This window comes from Erythrolamprus reginae, chromosome 7 (genome assembly GCF_031021105.1).
Source record: "Erythrolamprus reginae isolate rEryReg1 chromosome 7, rEryReg1.hap1, whole genome shotgun sequence".
NCBI lineage: Eukaryota > Metazoa > Chordata > Lepidosauria > Squamata > Dipsadidae > Erythrolamprus > Erythrolamprus reginae.
Genome location: NC_091956.1, coordinates 70810373 through 70832395, shown reverse-complemented (window position 1 = coordinate 70832395; position 22023 = coordinate 70810373). Strand labels below are relative to the sequence as shown.

The 22023-nt window shown below is 38.1% G+C and overlaps 1 protein-coding gene across 2 annotated transcripts in view; it reads right to left on the bottom strand.

The window, feature by feature from the left end:
• Positions 1 to 21814, bottom strand: part of EDNRA (endothelin receptor type A) — a 47731-nt gene extending 25917 nt beyond the window's left edge. Inside the window, exons 1-5 of one of the 2 annotated variants that reach the window (XR_011559636.1) lie at positions 21517 to 21814; positions 18597 to 18644; positions 14294 to 14696; positions 3021 to 3145; positions 1 to 192 (exon numbers count right to left, since the gene is read on the bottom strand). The exon at positions 1 to 192 is cut by the window's left edge and continues 7 nt beyond it. Coding sequence is in view for 1 of the 2 variants with exons in the window: in XM_070757776.1 (XP_070613877.1) it covers positions 1 to 192; positions 3021 to 3145; positions 14294 to 14653 (677 nt within the window). In the remaining variant the exon portion in view is untranslated. The remainder of the gene's footprint in view (positions 193 to 3020; positions 3146 to 14293; positions 14697 to 18596; positions 18645 to 21516) is intronic. The other variant, XM_070757776.1, reaches the window with a different exon arrangement.
• Between the last annotated feature and the right edge of the window lie 209 nt (positions 21815 to 22023).

The following is a 22023-nucleotide window of genomic DNA, read 5'->3' as shown; positions in this document are numbered from 1 at the left end:
AAACTGTTCTTCGGTCTCATCATACAGATTTTGAGATTATCTCCATAATAAGACAATTCAACAACGGTGTAACCAATGGCTTCTGGAATAGCCAGGATGAAGGAAAGAATCCAAATACAAAAAATTTCAATGGCAGTAATCAAGGGGACGCCAATCCCCTGAACACGACTCCAGGAAGCAACTGCTCGGTACCTAGAATAAAGGAGGGGAAAATTACATTGTCAGCTTCAGGGTTTTTTTTAAATAAAAGTTAAAATTTACAAGACAGGTATAACACAACAAGCAAATTTCAAGATCCTTCAAAATATGAGGCCATATTTCAAAAATTGGTGAAAATACATGGTTGAAAAAGTAGTGACGAACGATCATGGGATTTCCAAATTCAAACTGATAAAGTGGCTCACAACAGACCAGAGTTACTGTTGTGGTTAGCTCTGGCCCAGCTCCTGCCCCAAGAATGTGCAGGTGGATGTGGGGGAAACATCCACATGCCGCAGGCCGGTTTTGCTCCCGATGGAATCTGCCGACGAAGTCTCCTCTGCCCAAGGAAGTGTGAGTGACAGGGAAGAGGGGAGTTTTGCAGACAGCCCAGGAGGAGATCAGTCATCTGTATCATCCCTGGATTCTGAACAAGAATTAATGACACATCCACGCATGCGTAGAGTGATGCATAGGAGACAACAACTGAAGGATTATTAAAAGAGAAAATGAGGCCACCTGTGGTTGGGTGGGCTGCTGTAATTAGTGCTACAGATAAAAGTGCAGCCTGGTGTTTTAGCCTTATGGCAGTTTATCTGATTCATTGTTTCATCAAGATCGTGGTTTTTGCTCTTCAGGATTGTGTGTGTGGACTCTCTGGACTTTAGAATTGGACTCAATTTCCCAGTTATTGGGTGAGCAATTGGATTGCATTTAACCTGTGACTTGTGTGTACCAGAAAGTCCCTTTGACATTTAAAAAGGGAGCTGTTTCTGTTTTTCTGTTTATAAAAACTTTTGGGTTTTCCCTTTATCGTGTGGTGTGTGTCTTCCTGGATTAATTACCCTGTAATTACAGGCGGTTGAAACAGGCCGGCAGAACAGTTACTGTGGTTGAAAAGAAGGAAATCTAAATAATTGATGTGGGAATATTAGGAGAAAGTAGAAAAGAGAACAGAGAATTGGAGATCATAAAGTATCCGATCTGAAAATTAAAGCTGACATAAACCAGCCCTGGTGATCCCAGAAGTTACCAGTACACTGGGTGCTGTACCATAAAATCTTGAAGAACAATTAGAAAATATATGCATTGACAAAATTTGCATCTGTAAATTGTAAAAGGCCACACTGATTGAATCCATATTGTCCACAGTATGATATCCTAGGTTTCTGGGAAGAACTTGATGCATATGAAGGCCAACACTAATCAAGAAATGGCAGCTGTGATTTTATATTGTCAAATGTATATAATAATAAAAACCTGGAGACAGCAGAATAGAAGGGAAACAACTGGAGAAAATAACAAAATACAAAGACCTGAAAATAGAGATAGAATATCTGTGACAAAAAAGGATCAATAATAATAAACAGCTTGATAAATTGATAAGACAAAATAGGATACTGCAATGCCTAGAGAGAGCAGAAGGCAAGAGAAAAAACCACAAAATATAAAGACCACAAATCGAAGTAGAATGACTGTGGCAAAAGAAAGCAAAGCTACTTGCAAATAATAATAGGTCCAATAATAGGTCCAATCCCAGACAACTGGAGCACCACGTGAACACCAGCAACATTGACAAAATTATCTATTTGCCTAAGGCAGCTTTACTTAGAACAGCTTATATCCTCCGACGATACCTTTAACACCATCAAACATATACATCCAGGTCCTTAGAAAGCACTCAATAAGTGGATAAAAATGCCAAAGCCAACCTGAACATCTTGCTGATTGTGCAACAGATCATAATATTCTTAGAAACCTTCCTTAACACTTTTGAGGTTCTTGGTTTATGCTTGAATTATTACATTTCCACCAGCTTTAGATTGTGAATTACCCTCACCTAATAAATCCCTAAATTGGTTTCTGATCATCATTCATCAACACAAGACCCTTTCAAAATATGCACACCATTTCAAAGACAGACATTCTAGTTATAGATATTCTTTCTTGGCCCTGCCCCTGGAAGAACAAGAGAGGGCAATATTCTTGTAGCCAGTGCCACCCTTCTCATTAATGGCCTCCATCCATAAAGGTTTTGACTGATGATGTCAATGAAATCACTGATATGGATATGGCTAAAACTATAGACTCTCTGACGTTCTTGAATTGTGTCAAGCTATGCTGGCTGGAGAACTCTGGGAGTTGAAGTCTGTGAGTCCTAAAGTTACCATGTTTGAGGACCCCTGCTTTAGACATACAAAGTCTAGGGCTGTGATGGCGAACCTATGGCATATCTGCCACAGGTGGTACGTGGAGCCATATCTACCAGCATGCGATAAGGGGGGGGGATATTTGGACTTCAACTCCCAGAATTCCCCAGCCAGTGAATGCTGGCTGGGGAATTCTGGGAGTTGAAGTCCAGATATCTTCAAGTTGCCAAGGTTGGGAAACACTGGTCTAGGGTATCCATTCAAACCACTAATTCTTCTCATGGAAAACATGAGCCAGTTGAAGAGTCATTGATTTTTAAAGAGGTGAAAACTATTTGAAGTAAGGTGGACCTTCAATTTTCTCCAAACAATAGTAATTTGGGACCCTAGGGGATTTGAGATGCCCGAGATATGATATGATAAACATTGTATCAGAAAATATCATGGCCATTTCTATTAAAAAACATTTTGGGGTCTTTCAGCTAATCAATGAAGTATTGTTATACCGAATAAAATAATATAGTGAAATACAAAACAGGATGAGAGGCTAAATTTGAAAATTAAGTTATGTATTTAAATAAAATTTTAACACTCCGGGTCAGTTATGAACTTTCTTGATAATTTTTCATATATATGAAAAATGTTCAAAGAAGGGAATAATATATTTCTTACCTGTCCACACTTAGGGCGCAAAGATTAAGAACAGTGACTCCCACAGATGCCTTCTGAACAAAAGGAACGAAAGGGCAAATGAATTGTCCAAATTGTGAGCTCGGAAAGGCATCTGGAAAATGAAGCTAATAGGAAAAAGAAAAAGAGACAGTTAAAATGTACATCTTGAAAATATCAGCAGGCCATGGAACCAAGGAAGGTTCAAGTTGTCTGCAGTATTCTTTGTACATTACTCCCATTGCTATACATTACTATTATACAAATCTATTACTATTACTATTATCAATACATTACTATTATCAGTAGTTGTGTGTAGAATGATTGACAGAATGAAGTATTTGTACATATTTTAGAAAGTGCACGTTTATTTTCTGTTCTGTCTGGGTCACTCCGGAAGCTATGACCAACCCAAAAAGATAAGCCAGACACACCGGTAAAATGCAAATGCAGTTTATAAAGTTCAAGAGAAACAAAGCTAACAGAAAATGTCCTTACAAAGCAGGAAAACACTGGAAATCCAAATATATACACGAAGGCAATTGTCCATGCAGCAATACAGGATTCTTGCTGCCAAGACGAGGCTGTAGATAGCAGACATACACCTCCCACGGGTCTTCCAGACTGCTGGGCCACAAGCCAGGAACAGAGACGCCGAGAAATAATGCAGGTTACCGCAACTCCAAACTGATAACACTCCACATGGCTTCAAGAGCTTGCCTGCCTTATAAACCCTTCCCTGCTAATGAGGACCACACCCAAGCCCTGCTGTTCCTAATTCAATGCTGATAATATTTCTTAAATTGCTCCTTCCTTTGATCTAAACGTCTCTGTCTCATGTCAATGACAGCTTGTGCCTCGTCACCTAATGACTCCAAGCTATTGGCTGGGGAGAGCCTCCCCCCCCCCCCGTGGTTCTCATGCTGTTCTTCCTCATCACATTCCTGACTGTACTCTCCCCCGTCCGACTGCTCAGCCCCCTCCTCTTCGCTGTCATCCTCCTCCGGGCATGGAGCCAGCAGAGATGCAGCTGGTCCCTGATCAGCCTCAGGCTGAACCATAACATTTTCTAAAAACACAAAAAAAATATGCAATGGATTTTAAGCAATGTAGCATTACTTACCAATAAACATTCTGACAAGGTTTAGATCAGTGCCTCCCAACCTTGGCAACTTGAAGATATCTGGACTTCAACTCCCAGAATTCCCCAGCCAGCATTCACTAGCTGGGGAATTCTGGGAGTTGAAGTCCAAATATCTTCAAGTTGCCAAGGTTGGGAAACACTGGTTTAGATGACAATTCTGCTCAAACCATGAATCTATCAATTCTACTCCAAAGTTTCATACAGTCATCTCCTATACTTTGTTTCCTTTAAGTTTCCTCCCTCGGTATTTACCAATTTAAATAGCTTGTGATACTGAGCAGAAAATACACCCTAATCTTAAATGGCAGGCAGGCAGGAAGGACCTAACTCCTTTCTAAAATTCATAGATCAGCTGAAAAGCGTCACCCAAAAATTCAGCACATGGGCTTGGTTAAGGCATTTAAGCCCTTCCATAAATCATGATGTCAGTATAAATACCAATCAGAGGGTTAAAAATTCCCACTGGGAAGGAAAAGTGTTACATTGCTTATCAGAAGCAGCTAATACATTATGTCCAACAAACTGACAAAGCAGTTGGACATACTTCTACCAACTTTTACCAATAAACTGCAGTCATTGAATACTAAAGTGAAACCAGGCCTTTCTGGTTCTACAAAGAAAGGAAAGTCCCGAACAAGTACATATTTTTTCCAAAATATGCTAGAATTTACATACATATTGCTTTTTTCATCCCAATTTTTTGTTCAGTGGGCTGATGTCAGGGAATCCGTGTATATAAATATTTTGTTAAACAAGCTTTTAGGACAGGGTAGCAACCTACAGTACATCCTTCTCTTTCTTTTCTTACATAGAAACATAGAAGACTGACGCCAGAAAAAGACCTCATGGTCCATCTAGTCTGCCCTTATACTATTTCCTGTATTTTATCTTACAATGGATATATGTTTATCCCAGGCGTGTTTAAATTCAGTTACTGTGGATTTACCAACCACATCTTACAATATTTTGTTGATGAAATTTAACAAAGTTCAATCCAATCTTCTTTAATAGATATACCGTTAAATAATACATATATCATTATAAAAGTTTTGAAACTATGTTTCTCAAATCAAATTTGCTGAATAATGCCTTGCATAGTACAATTGGAAACCAGAAACTTTCAAATGTTTTAAAACTTGCTTCTGGAATTCAGGAAAACTGACCCAAAAGCTACAATTTAGTGAGCCCTCCCACCCTATAACCTTGTTTTTTTTTTAATTATGTCAACCAAGACACAAATGCTGAGAAATTTCACTTGGATGAATTCTCTAAAAGTGACTTATTGTTTGCACATGAATCTCAGAAAACCTTCATGTAAGAAAACCAGAGAAAATTCTTACTGTAAGTATTAATTTTAATTTAAGTTAATGCAAATACAGTATTATTTTACTTACACACATGACACTGAATTGTAGTAGTTTGACCCTACGAAACAGCATATAGTTTAATACTGTAATTTATTTGATAAATAAAGGTTATGAGAAAAAATGTCTTCGCAATAAGCTTGAACCCAGTCAAAATGTTTTAAATTAACAGAATTTTAAAAGTCATATTTAAAAATCCATATTTTAAAGACTAATTGAAGATCAAATAAAACTTCTATAAATTATATAATTACAGATTAAGCAAATAAAAATAGCCTGACACAGTTACTTTAAACGTTTATCTCCTTTCTGTATCAAAATAAAGTATCAAAAGTTTGATCTAATTACCAAAACTTATGTTCAGTAAGCATGCAATCAGCAAATTGAACACAACCTTCTAAGAATACACACACACGCACACACTTTTTAAAAAGAAGTTAAATCAGCACTGTAAGGAATGAATATTTATAGGTTTCTGCAAGGCATCATCTTGAACAAAAAATAAATAAAATTGCGTAGAAAAAATGAACTCTTAGGGGAAAAATAAGCTTCAAAGGAATTGTAATAGGAACACATCAATCCAGACTATATCATTCTGTCACCTTTAATATAGTACTACATTTTGTTCTATATTATTATTATTATTATTATTATTATTATTATTATTATTATTATTTATTGGATTTGTATGCCGCCCCTCTCCGCAGACTCGGGGCGGCTAACAACAATGATAAAAAACAACATGTAACAATCCAATTTAATAAAACAACTAAAAACCCTTATTATAAAAACCAAACATACACACAAACATACCATACATAACTTGTAATGGCCTAGGGGAAGGAATATCCTAACTCCCCCATGCCAGGCGACAAAGGTGGGTCTTGAGTAATTTGCGAAAGACAAGGAGGGTGGGGGCCGTTCTAATCTCTGGGGGGAGTTGATTCCAGAGCGCCGGGGTCGCCAGAGAAGGCTCTTCCCCTGGGGCCCGCCAAACGACATTGTTTGGTCGACGGGACCCGGAGAAGGCCAACTCTGTGGGACCTTATCGGCGGCTGGGATTCGTGCAGTAGAAGGCGGTTCCAGATGTATTCTGGTCCATTGCCATGTAGGGCTTTAAAGGTCATGACCAACACTTTGAATTGTGACCGGAAACCGATCGGCAGCCAGTGCAGGCCGCGGATTGTTGCAGAAACGTGGGCAAATCTAGGAAGCCCCACGATGGCTCTCGCGGCCGCATTCTGCACAATCTGAAGTTTCCGAACACTTTTCAAAGGTAGCCCAATGTAGAGAGCGTTGCAGTAATCGAACCTCGAGGTGATGACGGCATGAGTGACTGTGAGCAATGACTCCCTGTCCAAATAGGGCCGCAACTGGTGCACCAGGCGAACCTGGGCAAATGCCCTCCTCGCCACAGCCGAAAGATGATGTAAATGCGATAAATAAAATATGCCCTAGTATTTAATTTCTTGGAATCTCAGCTTTCTTTCTTTTTTTCTGCATGGTTTTGGAACTGGCTGTGACTGATCTGGAAAAAAGATCTTTGAGTTATTATGGACTCTATTTATTGAAAATACCACCCCTTGTGCAATTATGTAAAAAAGCAAAATTTATTTTGTAGGAGACAAATTTCATCAGGAAGTGAATTGAGAACTGCTAATATAACACTGTTTAAGTACAAGACTATAAGGAGATCATATTCAGAGTATTGCGTATAGTTCCAATTACTGAATTTTAAGAAGGGTAGTACCAAGCTAAGAAAGATAAAAAAAAGACTGTTCATAGAATGATACAACCAACATGATTAGGAGGTAGAAGCTTCTTTTAAAAAAATGATTGAAGCTGATTATAAACAACATAACAAGTCACAAAATGATTTATCGGAACATCTGTAAACATTACCATGCGTCAGTAATGAAAAATTGCAGGAAATATAACATTAAAAACGTAGTTGAGAATAAGTGGGTTAAAATATTGTGGGATATTTTAACCAAGTTTTGTTTAAAAGCAATCAAGTTTTATGTTTGTTTAATAATAATCAAGTTTTGTTTAATAACATGCTAAATAACAGTGTCAAGATCTAAAAAACAAAACTGAAAGATTATGGAATAAATCAACATTGGTTATCAGCACCTGAGTGCCAAATTAAAAAAATTAGTTTAATTTATTAGATTTGTATGCCCCTGATCTGGGACAACAGTTAGAAAATCTGTGCATTGTCAAAATTTACATCAGTCAATTACAAAAAACCTGCACTGCTTGGATCTACAAATATATTATGCTGGAATGTTTTCTAGATTCTTGGGAAGAACTTGATGGATATGAGGAACAATGTCAGCTAGAGAACAGGCAGCTGTGATTTCACAGATAACAGATAACATCTGTCTATACCAGGTTGTTGGGAAGGACTTATAGCTGAACAAAAATGCCAAATCCAGTCTAACTATCTGGCTGACAGCAGATGCGAACACAATAATGTGTCTTCGGAGAGGGGCGGCATACAAATCCAAAAAATAAATAAATAAACAAACAAACAAACAAACAAATAATAGTCATAATTAATTTTAAATGCCACTTAACTGCCAGTGACTCAAATACATTCAGTTGGCCACTGAGCGCTGAAAATGCTATATCACATAGGTTTATGGGTTCATGCAGCAGGAATCTCCTTCTGATCTACGTTCACATACCCACACATTTCTAACAAATGTTTTTTTTGAAAACATTCAGGATAGTTTTTACATATGGACCCATTCCTTGTCTTTCAATCAGGAAAAGTGATCTAAAATTTGCGCTAATGGAATAGAAAAGACTCCTATGAGTTGATAGGAACCATGTGGATAGAAGTTTGGCTCAAGACATATATACATCTAAATGTATTTCCAAAGAAAGCTGAAAGTTTGTATTTATGCCAAAACTTCGGTCAGCTAGAGTTCAATTTACTTTCAAAGAATGCTAAAAAAAAAAACTTATAGTGTAGGTAAATCTACTGGATTAAGAAAAGAAATGGATATTGAAAAGTAGTATATAGAAAGAAAGGCAAGTGTACGTCAATATCAAATATTAATTGAGGCATAAATGTTCACAAAGATTGAATGATCTCCAAAGGAATCATTTATGTCATTGGGTGGAATCCCCCAGCAGTGCAAGTTCATGAAGAAAAACAGAGGGATGTCCAACCTCTGCATAAACACATCCAACAAAAAGTATATCACCACCTCATTTACATGTGGTTCATTTTTTTATAACTTAATTGTAAATTGCTTTTAATTACGGTAAATAACGTTATTCCATGTCCTGCACCCTGGCCTAATTGAAATGGGGTCTTGACCTTGTGTGTGGCATCCTTTCAGCTACCTGAAGAAATGTAATATGCTTCTTCTATATACTATAACTTGGGTGTCCTCCTCGATCCACAGCTCACATTAGAGAAACATCTTTCAGCTGTGGCGAGGGAGGCGTTTGCCCAGGTTCTCCTGGTGCACCAATTGCGGCCCTATCTGGACTGGGAGTCACTGCTCACAGTCACTCATGCCCTCATCACCTCGAGGTTCGACTACTGTAACGCTCTCTACATGGGGCTACCTTTGAAAAGTGTTCGGAAACTTCAGATCGTGCAGAACGCAGCTGCGAGAGCAATCATGGGCTTTCCTAAATATACCCATGTTACACCAACACTCCGCAGTCTGCACTGGTTGCCGATCAGTTTCCGGTCACAATTCAAAGTGTTGGTTATGACCTATAAAGCCCTTCATGGCATCGGACCGGAATATCTCTGGGACCGCCTTCTGCCGCACGAATCCCAGCGACCAGTTAGGTCCCACAGAGTTGGCCTTCTCCGGGTCCCGTTGACAAAACAATATCGATTGGCGGGACCTAGGGGAAAAGCCTTCTCTGTGGCAACCCCGACCCTCTGGAACCAGCTCCCCCCAGAGATCAGAATTGCCCCCACCCTCCTCGCCTTTCGTAAGCTCCTTAAAACCCACCTCTGTCGTCAGGCATGGGGGAACTGAGATATCCTTTCCCTCTAGGCCTATACAATTTATACATGGTATGTTTGTGTGTGTGCTTGTTTGGTTTTTAATAAGGGTTTTTAGTTATTTTAAATATTAGATTTGTTATATGCTGTTTTTATTATTGTTGTTAGCTGCCCTGAGTCTACGGAGAGGGGTGGCATACAAATCAAATCAATCAATCAATCAATCAATAAATAGTAACCAATCCCAATCATCCCCAGTGCCTTTCTTGGCATCTCTTCCAATTCCTCGTATACTTTATTCATGATGTGATAATCTATTATTCCAACATTTTATTTTACTAGGCTATAACTCATACAAGAAAGTAAAGGATACTATTGTTTCAACTAGTTTTAATGAGTTTGCTTGAACATTCACAGAAAACTATTAACAATAGAAGCAGTTGGACAATGGGACAAAAAAATTAACAGAATGATGTTAATTGATGATGAAATCATCTGCAGGCCTTCAAGCAAAAGTTATATAGTTTAGCTTTCAATTCCTGAATTGGGCAACAGATAGAGTTACAAGCCTCTTCCAGCTCTGAGTCAATGTCTGAAGGGCAAGAAGAATATGATAAAATGTCTATGAATTTACTGGAACAATTGCTAGATTAAGAGATATGAAAGACGTATTCTTGGTTTAGGAAAAGAAGCCATTGCCTTAATTAATCCACAATACTACCCTAAAAAGTACTGCATATCTTATTTCTTAGTTGCAATACATAAACAGAACCGGGCAGAGAAATATTATATAAAGCAACAACATACATCAAGATAAGGCAATATAATTAGGTTTTACTTTTTGTCTCTGAACAAATCTCGGCAACCAAATAAAAAGAAAGAAAAGAACTACTCAAAATTAAAACTAAAAGAGATTAATAGAACACATATTATCCAAGTAATACTTTAGTTCAGCCTTTTTAATGCTAATTGGAAACTTATTAAACGTATTAATCAGCCTTCTAATCAGAATATAAAGAAATTATTCCCATAATCCACTAAAGAAATCACCAAACTAATAATTGTTTTTGAAACAATTTCTTTATTATATAGTTTAATGAAGGTTTAGGAAACTTCTTCTCTTAGTAGATATCACAGAAGCCTTTCCCTTCTTTCAAAATGACCCATTTTTAATAAATTCCATCTTCACAATGAGATTTTAGACTATTTCCTTCAACATCCATAAAGCCTGTAATCAAAAAATATGCATGCCCAATCAGCGGACTGCAGTTAGACGTTTTCTCCTTCCCATACTGAGTAAAACCCAGAGGACTGCAATAGGAACCATGTTCTCTAAAGAAAACAATCTACTTTGCTGAATCTACAAAACCTCATGCGAACAAATGAAACTATAGAACGTTCATAAAACCAGTCTTGGGTTTTAGAAGATCTGGAGAAATAGCCATTACCCTGTTTCCCTGAAAATAAGACAACGTCTTATATTAATTTTTGCTCCCAAAGATGTGCAACGTCTTATTTTCAGGGGATGTCTTATTTTTTTTCAATGAAGAAGAATTCCCATATATGGCTGAACAACAAAAAAAGAACATTTATTATATACTGTACAGTAGTTGTCATCACAAACCAGCACAACCAGACAACTGTGAATCCTATCAAGAATTTCTTACTACTACCGTACCATTATTTCCATGTGCAACAATTACACGTTCTTCAAATATATGTTATATATGTTCTGTTCGGGAATGCTGCGAAACGAAATGTCTCCTACGTCTTACTTTCGGGGGATGCCTTATATTAGGCGATTCTACAAAACCTCTCCTATGTCTTACTTTCGGGGGGTGACTTATTTTTGGGAAAACAGGGTAAGTTCCTAAACTATAACGTCCAAGAAATGGCAGAAAGAAATGGAAAAACTGAGATCAAGTTTACAATTTTATCTAGTAATACAAAATGACTTAAACACTTCCCAGCACTTCAAGTCATTTTCAGTTAGTTTCAGACTTGGACATGAACACATCATAAATCAGAACTACAACATGCCAGTTCTGATAACTTGGAAATGTTATTTTGAAACAAAGATTACCCTCTTCTTTATACAAAATAGGCAGACTCACCATAGTTAAATAGTTAACAGTTTAATTGGCCACACATATGAAAAAGGCTATGAAATGAATATTAGAAATTGAATGTGATTATAATTATTTATTAATTAGATATTCTTTGCTCAAAAAGGAAAAATAAATGGAAACCACGAAACTTTGTACTGTATGAAAATTAGTATACACTATTTACAGTGTGTTTAAAATAAATATATTTGGAAGATTCTGAAGGGTGAAGTTTATTATTTTAATGTATCAATTTTCATACAATCTATTTTTTGCAAAGTAGATATGTGTTTTAAACAAAAGCAATGTTAAAAATATCATTAATTATTCTGTATCACATAAGTATTAAAGATACTTCTGTGGTAACAAACTTTTTACAATAAGCAAGGATGTTACATTCTACATTAAACCAATGAATGTGTTAATATACATATCTTTTATTCATTAAAAAACATTTGTGAGAACTGTTGATTTGACATGTCCATGATAAAAGAGAGTCGAATCCTTTCCTTCTCCATGTGATTCTGATTCAATTTAGAATTATATAAATAAAAAAGTCTTTCAATATTGATCTCATCTCTAAAATTTGGTCAGGGGCTAAATTTCCCATTTTAGAAAGTTTATTACTGTATACAGTACTATTTTTCTACAGGAGAAAGTATTTCTCTCTTGTATTCCCCTGTCTTGTGATATTATTTCCAGATCTGATGTGTGGTGTTTAGCATATCTGCTTTTTAAATAGCAACATTTTATTATCCTACGCTAGATTTCCATATTGAGTATATTTATACAGTCACAAATACATTTAGTTTTTATTTCATCCCTAAATCATAAAATTTTTAAAGATTCAAACAAAAGAAATAATAAAGAATTATGATGAGCTTTAGTTCGTTAAGTAACAAATTATATACTGTATAATCCTAAAAAAATTACAAAATTACAAATACCAGTAATTGTCCTTCCCAAATTGTTTCATACTAGATGTCACTAAGCATTTAGACAGGGATACATATGACTCTAAAAGGCAACAAGTACAAAGCCCAAACTCAACTATTATTGTTGTGAAATAGATCTTAGTTTAAGGTTCTGCAACTTTGGAGTTTCCTTAGACTGGAAAATGCTATCAGCAAATGATATATAGGATGTTTTTTCTTTTTTTCTTCTTCTCTTCTTCCCAGTCCCAAAGCCCAAGAAACAATCATATCAGTTGCAACTATGCTTTACTGTACACCTAACTCTTCAATTGCATAGAAAAAAGAGAAAGAAAGAAACAAACAAAAGACAGAAAGGAGGGAGGGAGGGAGGGAAGGGAAGGTAAGGGAAAGAAAGGAAAGGAAAGGCCAACTACTGCTTTCTCTTCTGTCCTAGAGAATTAAAAAACAGAAAGCTAAGAGTCTGTGTGCCAGAAGAAAAAATATGGGATGTTTTCTAGTAAATAAAGGTGGGAAACTTAAAAATGAAAAAAAAAATCCCAACAACCTTTTCCAACCTTATAGCATAATTGTAAAGATGTTCCCTCATTATATTAAGTTCTGATGTATAGAAGACTGATGGCAGAAAAAGACCTCATGGCCCATCTAATCTGCCCTTATACTATTTCCTGTATTTTATCTTACAATGGATATATGTTTATCCCAGGCATGTTTAAATTCAGTTACTGTGGATTTACCAACTACGTCTGCTGGAAGTTTGTTCCAAGGATCTACTACTCTTTCTGTTATGTGAAATAATATTTTCTCACGTTGCTTTTGATCTTTCCCCCAACTAACCTCAGATTGTGTCCCCTTGTTCTTGTGTTCACTTTCCTATTAAAAACACTTCCCTCCTGAACCTTATTTAACCCTTTAACATATTTAAATGTTTCGATCATGTCCCCCCTTTTCCTTCTGTCCTCCAGACTATACAGATTGAGTTCATTAAGTCTTTCCTGATACGTTTTATGCTTAAGACCTTCCACCATTCTTGTAGCCCGTCTTTGGACCCGTTCAATTTTGTCAATATCTTTTTGTAGGTGAGGTCTCCAGAACTGAACACAGTATTCCAAATGTGGTCTCACCAGCGCTCTATATAAGGGGATCACAATCTCCCTCTTCCTGCTTGTTATACCTCTAGCTATGCAGCCAAGCATCCTACTTGCTTTTCCTACTGCCCGACCACACTGCTCACCCATTTTGAGACTGTCAGAAATCACTACCCCTAAATCCTTCTCTTCTGAGGTTTTTGCTAACACAGAACTGCCAATGCAATACTCAGATTGAGGATTCCTTTTCCCCAAGTGCATTATTTTACATTTGGAAACATTAAACTGCAGTTTCCATTGCTTTGACCATTTATCTAGTAAAGCTAAATCATTTGCCATATTACAGACCCCTCCAGGAATATCAACCCTATTGCACACTTTAGGGTTGATATAGAAGTGAATCATCTGAATATCATCCATAGTGATCATCCACATCCCATGAACAAGTGAACTTAAAATTAATTAATTTCCACCCCCACCACAATTAATTTTAAGTTCACTTGTCCATTTGTTAAGTATTTAAAAGTCTGTCTCATATAAAATGTTTGTTTACATGTACCAACAGTCATAAGAACAGACAATGATGAATTATGTATGCAAAACTCTTGTAACACATTATTATGCTGTAAAAATTATAGAAAGCATAAGCATCATGGCATATTACCTTGTACACATGGACAGGAATGTCTATGATGATGTAGATGAGATCTCCCAGGGCCAGACTAGCTATCAATGCATTGGGTCCATTCCTCATACATTTGTTCTGGTAGATTATCCGCAGGAGAGTTGCATTCCCAACAAGCCCAATGATGAATATTGCGCAAGAAATTACTGTATTAATATGCTTAAAAGTAATATTGATTCCCTTTTCAAATTGACATTTACTCTTGTTAGTGTTGGGCTGACTGGCAGGAGTAATTAATTTATCTTCCATTTCTATGGCAGAGATTCCGGAGTCATTCAGGCTGTAAACAGATCCAGTTAGAAAAAGTGCCAGGATTATCCAAAAATGAAATGCTTCCATTTTTAAATCTTCAAAATCAAGAAAATACGCTTCACTTAAAAACCTACAAAGAAAAAAAATATTTATGTTGTAGCATTAGCATCGTAATCAAATCTTCTACTTAAACAAAAAGAGACATGTTTTTACTTTGAAAATAGGTAATCAGAAAATGAAAATGTCGAACACTGAAAATCAAGAATTCAGGCAGTTCAAAGGAATATATAGATTTTATTGCAAGTTTAAGATTTCTTCAAGAACCTGAATTACAGACAGTCCTCAATTTACAACAGTTCATTTAGTGACTGTTCAAAGTTATAACAACACTGCTGCACGAATCCCAGCCACCAGTTAGGTCCCACAGAGTGGGTGTTCTCCGGGTCCCGTCAACCAAACAATGTTGCTTGGCGGGACCCAGAGGAAGAGCCTTCTCTGTGGCGACCCCGACCCTCTGGAACCAACTCCCCCCAGAGATTATAATTGCCCCCACCCTCCTTGCCTTTCGTAAGCTGCTTAAAACCCACCTCTGTCGCCAGGCATGGGGGAACTAAGATACACTTTCCCCCTAGGCCTTTACAATTTTATGTATGGTATGTTTGTATGTATGACTGGTTTTTTTTAATATAATGGGTTTTTAACTGTTTTTTACTATTGGATTTTGTTATATACTGTTTTACTGCAGTTGTTAGCCGCCCCGAGTCTGCGGAGAGGGGCGGCATACAAATCCAATAGATAATAATAATAATAATAATAATAATAATAATAATAATGATGATGATGATGATGATGATTGTTTTTCACACTTAGGACTATTGCAGCATCCCCACGGGCACATGATCAAAATTCAGATGCTTGGCAACTGACTCATATTTATGACGGTTGCAACATCCCAGGGTCATATGATCCCCCTTTGACACTCTCTGACAAGCAAAGTCAATGGACAAGCCAGCTTCACTCAACTGCAAACTTAAATTAGTAACAAGAATAGAATAGAATTTTATTAGCCAAGTGTGATTGGACACACAAGGAATTTGTCTTACATAAAAGAGCCGGTGGCGCAGCAGGTAGAGTGCTGTACTGCAGGCCACTGAAGCTGACTGTAGATCTGTAGGTCAGCGGTTCAAATCTCATTACCGGCTCATGGTTGACTCAGCCTTCCATCCTTCCGAGGTGGGTAAAATGAGGACCCGGATTGTGGGGGCAATAGGCTGTCTCTGTTAAAAAGTGCTATTGCTAACATGTTGTAAGCTGCCCTGAGTCTAAGGAGAAGGGCGGCATAAAAATTGAATAAATAAATAAATAAAAGAAAACTTAGTAACTATGTTACCCCTTAGTAACTCTGTTATTAAGTTACAATTTCCGTGATTCACTCAACAACTTTGGTAAGAATGGTGATAAAATGGGACAAAATCCACTAAGCAATTTTTTTTGTTTAGCAACAAAAAATTTGCCTTTAATTCAGAAAAATGCATTACTTAATTCAGGGTCTAGTTCCAGAGCAACCTATAGAAAGGCAATTCAATATAATGCATGGAATAACTTTTCTGTGACTAATCCATTTTTGAATGGATCATTTTAGTATATCACTAGCTTTACAATTTGCGATTCGGTGCCAATTATTACTATCTAAAAAAGCAAGAGTGGAAAATTATTCCTGTTTTCTGACATTCGCATACAACAGAAAAGAAGTTTAATGTGATCAGCTAACTGCCTTTCCTTCACCATTACTCTGTTCCTAACAATACATGGTTTGAATCACTGTATTTTGCATACTTCTTCAGAAATTTCCCGTCTTCCCTAATATGATCCAATTATTTTTTCTACTTGCCTGATCCATCATAGTCTTGGTTGCTACAGTTATGGACTCATATAGGAAGTGCTGGTTTTTTTTATTTATTTATTTGAGCTCTTTGGACAGAAGTAGTGAGTGTCTACAGTGTTCCCTCGATTTCCGCGGGGGATGCGTTCCGAGACCGCCCGCGAAAGTCGAATTTCCGTCAAGTAGGGATGCGGAAGTAAATACACCATTTTTGGCTATGGACAGTATCACAAGCCTTCCCTTAACACTTTAAACCCCTAAATTACCATTTCCCAATCCCTTAACAACAATTTACTCACCATTATTACTGGTACTCACCATTGAATAAGACACTTAGTGATCCTGATATTTATAAACATAATTATTTATTAACAATAATTATTTTTTTTGTTATTTATTTGCAAAAATTATTAGTTTGGCCGATGACATATGACATCATCGGGTGGGAAAAACCGTGGTATAGGAAAAAACCCCGCAAAGTATTTTTTAATTAATATTTTTTGAAAAACCGTGGTATAGGCTATTCGCGAAGTTTGAACCCGCGAAAATCGAGGGAACACTGTATTATGACCTCTTCCTATTTATTCGAACTCTCTAAGAACTGCATTTTAAATATATGCATATCCTTTGTCTGACACAGCTTTCTTCAACAGGGTGCTGGACTAAAAGTCCCATAATCCCCAATCAGTATATTATTTCTTAAAATTCTGTTTAAATTCTATACTGCTGCAATACTATTAAGTAAAGAAAACTAAATAGTATTCAGTAAACTCCGTCTTTGATTTAGTTCATAAGGACTCTTAGGGAGCAACATTTACAATATTGACACCATGCAATTACATACTTGTGTAACAGCATCTTATATAATATACAAATCATAGTGTAGTGATACCTTGTCTTACAAACTTAATTGGTTCCAGGACGAGGTTATTAAGGTAAAAAGTTTGTAAGACGAAACAATGTTTCCTATAGGAATCAATGGAAAAGCGATTAATGCATTCAAGCCCAAAATTCACCCCTTTTGCCAGCGAAGCACCCGTTTTTGCGCTGCTGGGATTCCCCTGAGGCTCCCCTCCATGGGAAACCCCACCTCCGGACCTCTGTGTTTTTGCGATGCTGCAATTTCACTGAGGCTCCCCTCACTGGGAAACCCCACCTCCGGACTTCCGTTGCCAGCGAAGTGCTCGTTTTTTCGATGCTGGGATTCCCCTGCAGCATCGGAAAAACACAGAAGTCCAGAGGTGGGGTTTCCCATGGAGGGGAGCCTCATGGGAATCCCAGCAGCACAAAAACGGGCGCTTCGCTGGCAACAGAAGTCCAGAGGCGGGGCATCCCAGCGGCGGTGGTGGGTTTGTAAGGTGAAAATAGTTTGTAAGAAGAGGCAAAAAAATCTTAAACCTCGGGTTTGTATCTCAAAAAGTTTGTATGACGAGGCGTTTGTAAGACAAGGTATTTGTATTGACACAATTCATCCTTAGTTCCTTTATGCCCATGCCACTAGAGGGCAGAAACGTGGTTTTATGTACCCTTGCCGCCATCTAATGGTTATTTATATCTTTGCAACAATGAACCGATAAACCTAAATTATTATTTCTTAGACTTTTATCCCATATTTTCTCAGGAACACCAGGTATTTACAGTGCATTTTATACTACAATTTTACTACACAACTACTCAGTGAGACAGATGGGCTGACAGAGAGAGACTGAACGAAAGTCCCTCAATGAGCTTCTCAGTGACGGCTGAGAAAACATGCACTTGGTCCTTAATCAACACATTGACCATATTTTAAGTTGAGTTGTCTTGGCTTTAAGAAAACTAAAAGTACTGTCCAAAAGATATTAAATTCAATTAAGATTAGTTGGCTTAAAGCCCACTGAAATAAATGGATTTTAAGACACAACTGTCTTGCACTATACAGTACACAGTACAGATATATGTGCCTGCTTAGAACTTAATTTCTGAATGTTAATTGTACCCATTTAAGGCATACACTGAAAAGTAAATTGAATTTATTCTAACATTAATTTAATCTAATGAAATATTTTAGCAAAACCAATAATGACAATGGTTGAAAATTGAATGATGTTATATTTACCGTCAAGTCCAAGTGTGCAACTGGAACAATAGTAAATACTCATAACTTACCTGTTGGTAGTGTGTTGATGGGCATACTTCAAAAAGCGTGGAGCAGAACTAGAGCAAAAACAAAAATTAAATGGATTTAGTTTATACTTAAAGCTATTCAAACTGTCATCTAGTTGTTATAATTACCATATAGTTGCTAGTTTATGCATTTCTGGATGTCAGCTAAATTTGTATGTGATTTTTGGAGTTGCATTCAAATTAAACAGATTTATTCTTTAGAACTAAAATACTGACTGGTGTAAATCCAGGCACATGGTGTTTTTTAGTTGGCTAAGCAATGGATTTATTTCTTTTTAGGTTTCTATAAACTCCAGTGCAAATATACTTTGACATAATAAAGTTGTTCTGAATAAATATTTTTAAACATTATTATACAGAAATTCATTGAACTCAAAGACATTCCCAGATCACATACTTTTTGTTCTATTCCAGCCTAAAGGCAAATGCGTAAGAGGAAAGAGGAGGCATTAGAGTCACTTTTTAAAAAACTTTTAAGCAACTATGATTAATTTTACAGAAAAAACACAAGCCCGCTCTCCCCACCATTTAACTCATGAGAAAAAGAAAGCCTTCCCATTCGAAGGAAACTGAGATTGTTTTGTTTGGGGAAACTTCAGTAACTTCAAGGCAAACTTCAGTACCTTCAAGGTGAACCCCGTGGGCCAACCCATGTGTGTTTCCAGATGCACTGTATTGCAACTCCTATTCTGCTGGCTAGCCCACACTGCATAACAGACATTAATACAATTGAAAGAGTCCAGACATACTTCACAAGAAGAGTCCTTCACTCCTCCTCTGGTAAGAAGTTACCTTACTCCTCCAGACTTCAAATACTACATTTAGACAATTTACAACTACGTCTCCTCCGAACTGATTTAACTATTGTTCATAAAATCATACATTCATAATGTCCTCCCCGTTAGTGACTACTTCACCTTTAACAACAACAACAACACAGAGCACACAATAGATACAAACTTAATGTAAACTGCTCCGAACTAGATTGCAGAAAATACAACTTCAGCAATAGAGTGGTCAGCACTTGGAACGCATTATCTGACTCTATGGTTTCTTTCCTCCAACCCCAAAATCTTTAACCTCAGATTGTCTACTGTTGATCTTTCCCCTTTTCTAAGAGGTCTGTAAGGGGTGTGCATTGTGCCTACCGTCCCTGTCCTACTGTCATTTTATCCTTTCTATTACTACTTTCTACTTAGGTTATGTTAATACAAACTATAATTCTATAGTTGTTTGACAAATAAGTAAGTAAGTAAGTAAGTAAGTAAGTAAGTAAGTAAGTAAGTAAGTAAGTAAATAGGTAGGTAGGTAGACAGATAGGTTGGGAAACACTGACATAGAGAATAGAGCCCTTCATGGCATCGGACCAGAATATCTTCGGGACTGCCTTCTGCCGCACAAATCCCAGTGACCAGTTAGGTCCCACAGAGTTGGCCTTCTCCTGGTCTGCCGTCTGGCGGGATCCAGGGAGGGAGCCTTCTCTGTGGCGGCCCCGACCCTCTGGAACCAACTCCCCCCAGAGATCAGAGTGGCGCCCAACCCTCCTTGCCTTTCGTAAGCTCCTTAAAACCCACCTCTGTCGTCAGGCAGGGGGGAATTGAGATATAATAATATAATAAATAAATAAAATAAATACATTTCTGGCCAGATTCGACCTTCGAAAAGAACTGTGAGGCTTGAATTGCCCCAAGGAGCCGAGACAACTGGAGGAAGGCTACCTAATCCCCCCTACCTCCTGCCGCTGACTTAGAAACATAGAAGATTGACGGCAGAAAAAGACCTCATGGTCCATCTAGTCTGCCCTTATACTATTTTCTGTATTTTATCTTAGGATGGATATGTTTATCCCAGGCATGTTTAAATTCAGTTACTGTGGATTTATCTACCACATCTGCTGGAAGTTTGTTCCAAGGATCTACTACTCTTTCAGTAAAGTAATATTTTCTCAGGTTGCTTCTGATCTTTCCCCCCAACTAACCTCAGATTGTGTCCCCTTGTTCTTGTGTTCACTTTCCTATTAAAAACACCTCCCTCCTGAATCTTATTTAACTCTTTAACATATTTAAATGTTTCAATCATGTCCCCCCCTTTCCCTTCTCTCCTCCAGACTATACAGATTGAGCGCATTAAGTCTTTCCTGATAAGTTTTATGCTTAAGATGCTTTTATGCTTTTATGCTCCAGCATTTTTGTAACCCGTCTTTGGACCGGTTCAATTTTATCAATATCTTTTTGTAGATGAGGTCTCCAGAACGGAACACAGTATTCTGTGTATTCTTAAACTGCCTCTACACACACACATACACACACACACTCAGATTGCCCACCTGCACAGATGCAGGCATATCGGAAGATCCTTTCCTTTGATCCCACTGACCTATTTACTGCAGAGATCCCACAAACATTCACCAAGGTTAGTGCTGAATTGAATGTGCGATGCCCCAAGTTGGAGCCCTTCAGGAGTATTGTACTACAAGTCCCTTCTACAAGCATTCGCTGGCTGGGGAATTCTGGGAGTTGAAGTCCAAATATCTTCAGGTTGCCAAGGTTGGGAAACACTGCTCTATGTCTCTATTCCCCCAATTGCAAACAAAAACCAAGACCAAGGTGGGCGTTAAGAGTTGCCCTCTTCTTTTGCAACTATACCGACTCCAAAGCAGAACCTTTCCAGCTCAGAGGCTTCGGCTCAGCCACCAGCCCAGAAAAGCCGGTTTGCTTCACTACCTTCGCACAAAAAAAAAAAAGGGGGGGGGACACACAGAGACGGCAGCCTGGCTTCACAGGCGCTGCTTCTCCTCCGCCTTTCCCATCACCCTCACGCCTCTCCCGGGCTGGCAGAAAGCAAAGCGCCCCAAACCCTCGGCTCCGAAGGGCGCCCGCTTTCCCTCCAATAATACACCCACCGTTTGGGTTGCGCTCCTGCCGCGCGGCCGCTCCAATGCGAGACGGCGCGGTGAAGAAAAACTTGGCCGCTCCAATCCTAGGCAGCGCGGTGAGGAAAAACTTCGGAGCTCGAGACGCGCGACACCGCAACTTGGCAGGAAGTGGCTTCTGGCGGCGTTTCCTCCAAAAAGACTCTTGTAAATCCTCCAGTCTCCGTCTGGCTGGCTGGCTGGCTTCGGGACTCTCCACCTCCGTTGCTGGAAGGAGAGCGAGCGAGGGAGCGGTGGTTGTATCAACCCACTCCCCTCCTCTCCCCCCTCTCTTAAGTTGGAAGCTGGGGCTGAGGGGGATGGAGGAGGGAATTCCAGTCAAAACCGAGTTGCTGCCAGAAGTGTAGTGGAGCGACCGCAGTCTGTTCCTACGTGCTGTGTGAACCCAGTTATAATGGCCAACGGCCAACTTTTTTTAAAAAAAATATCATTTTTGTTACCCCGGGCTATGTCATTGATTTGTTTGTTTGTTTGTTT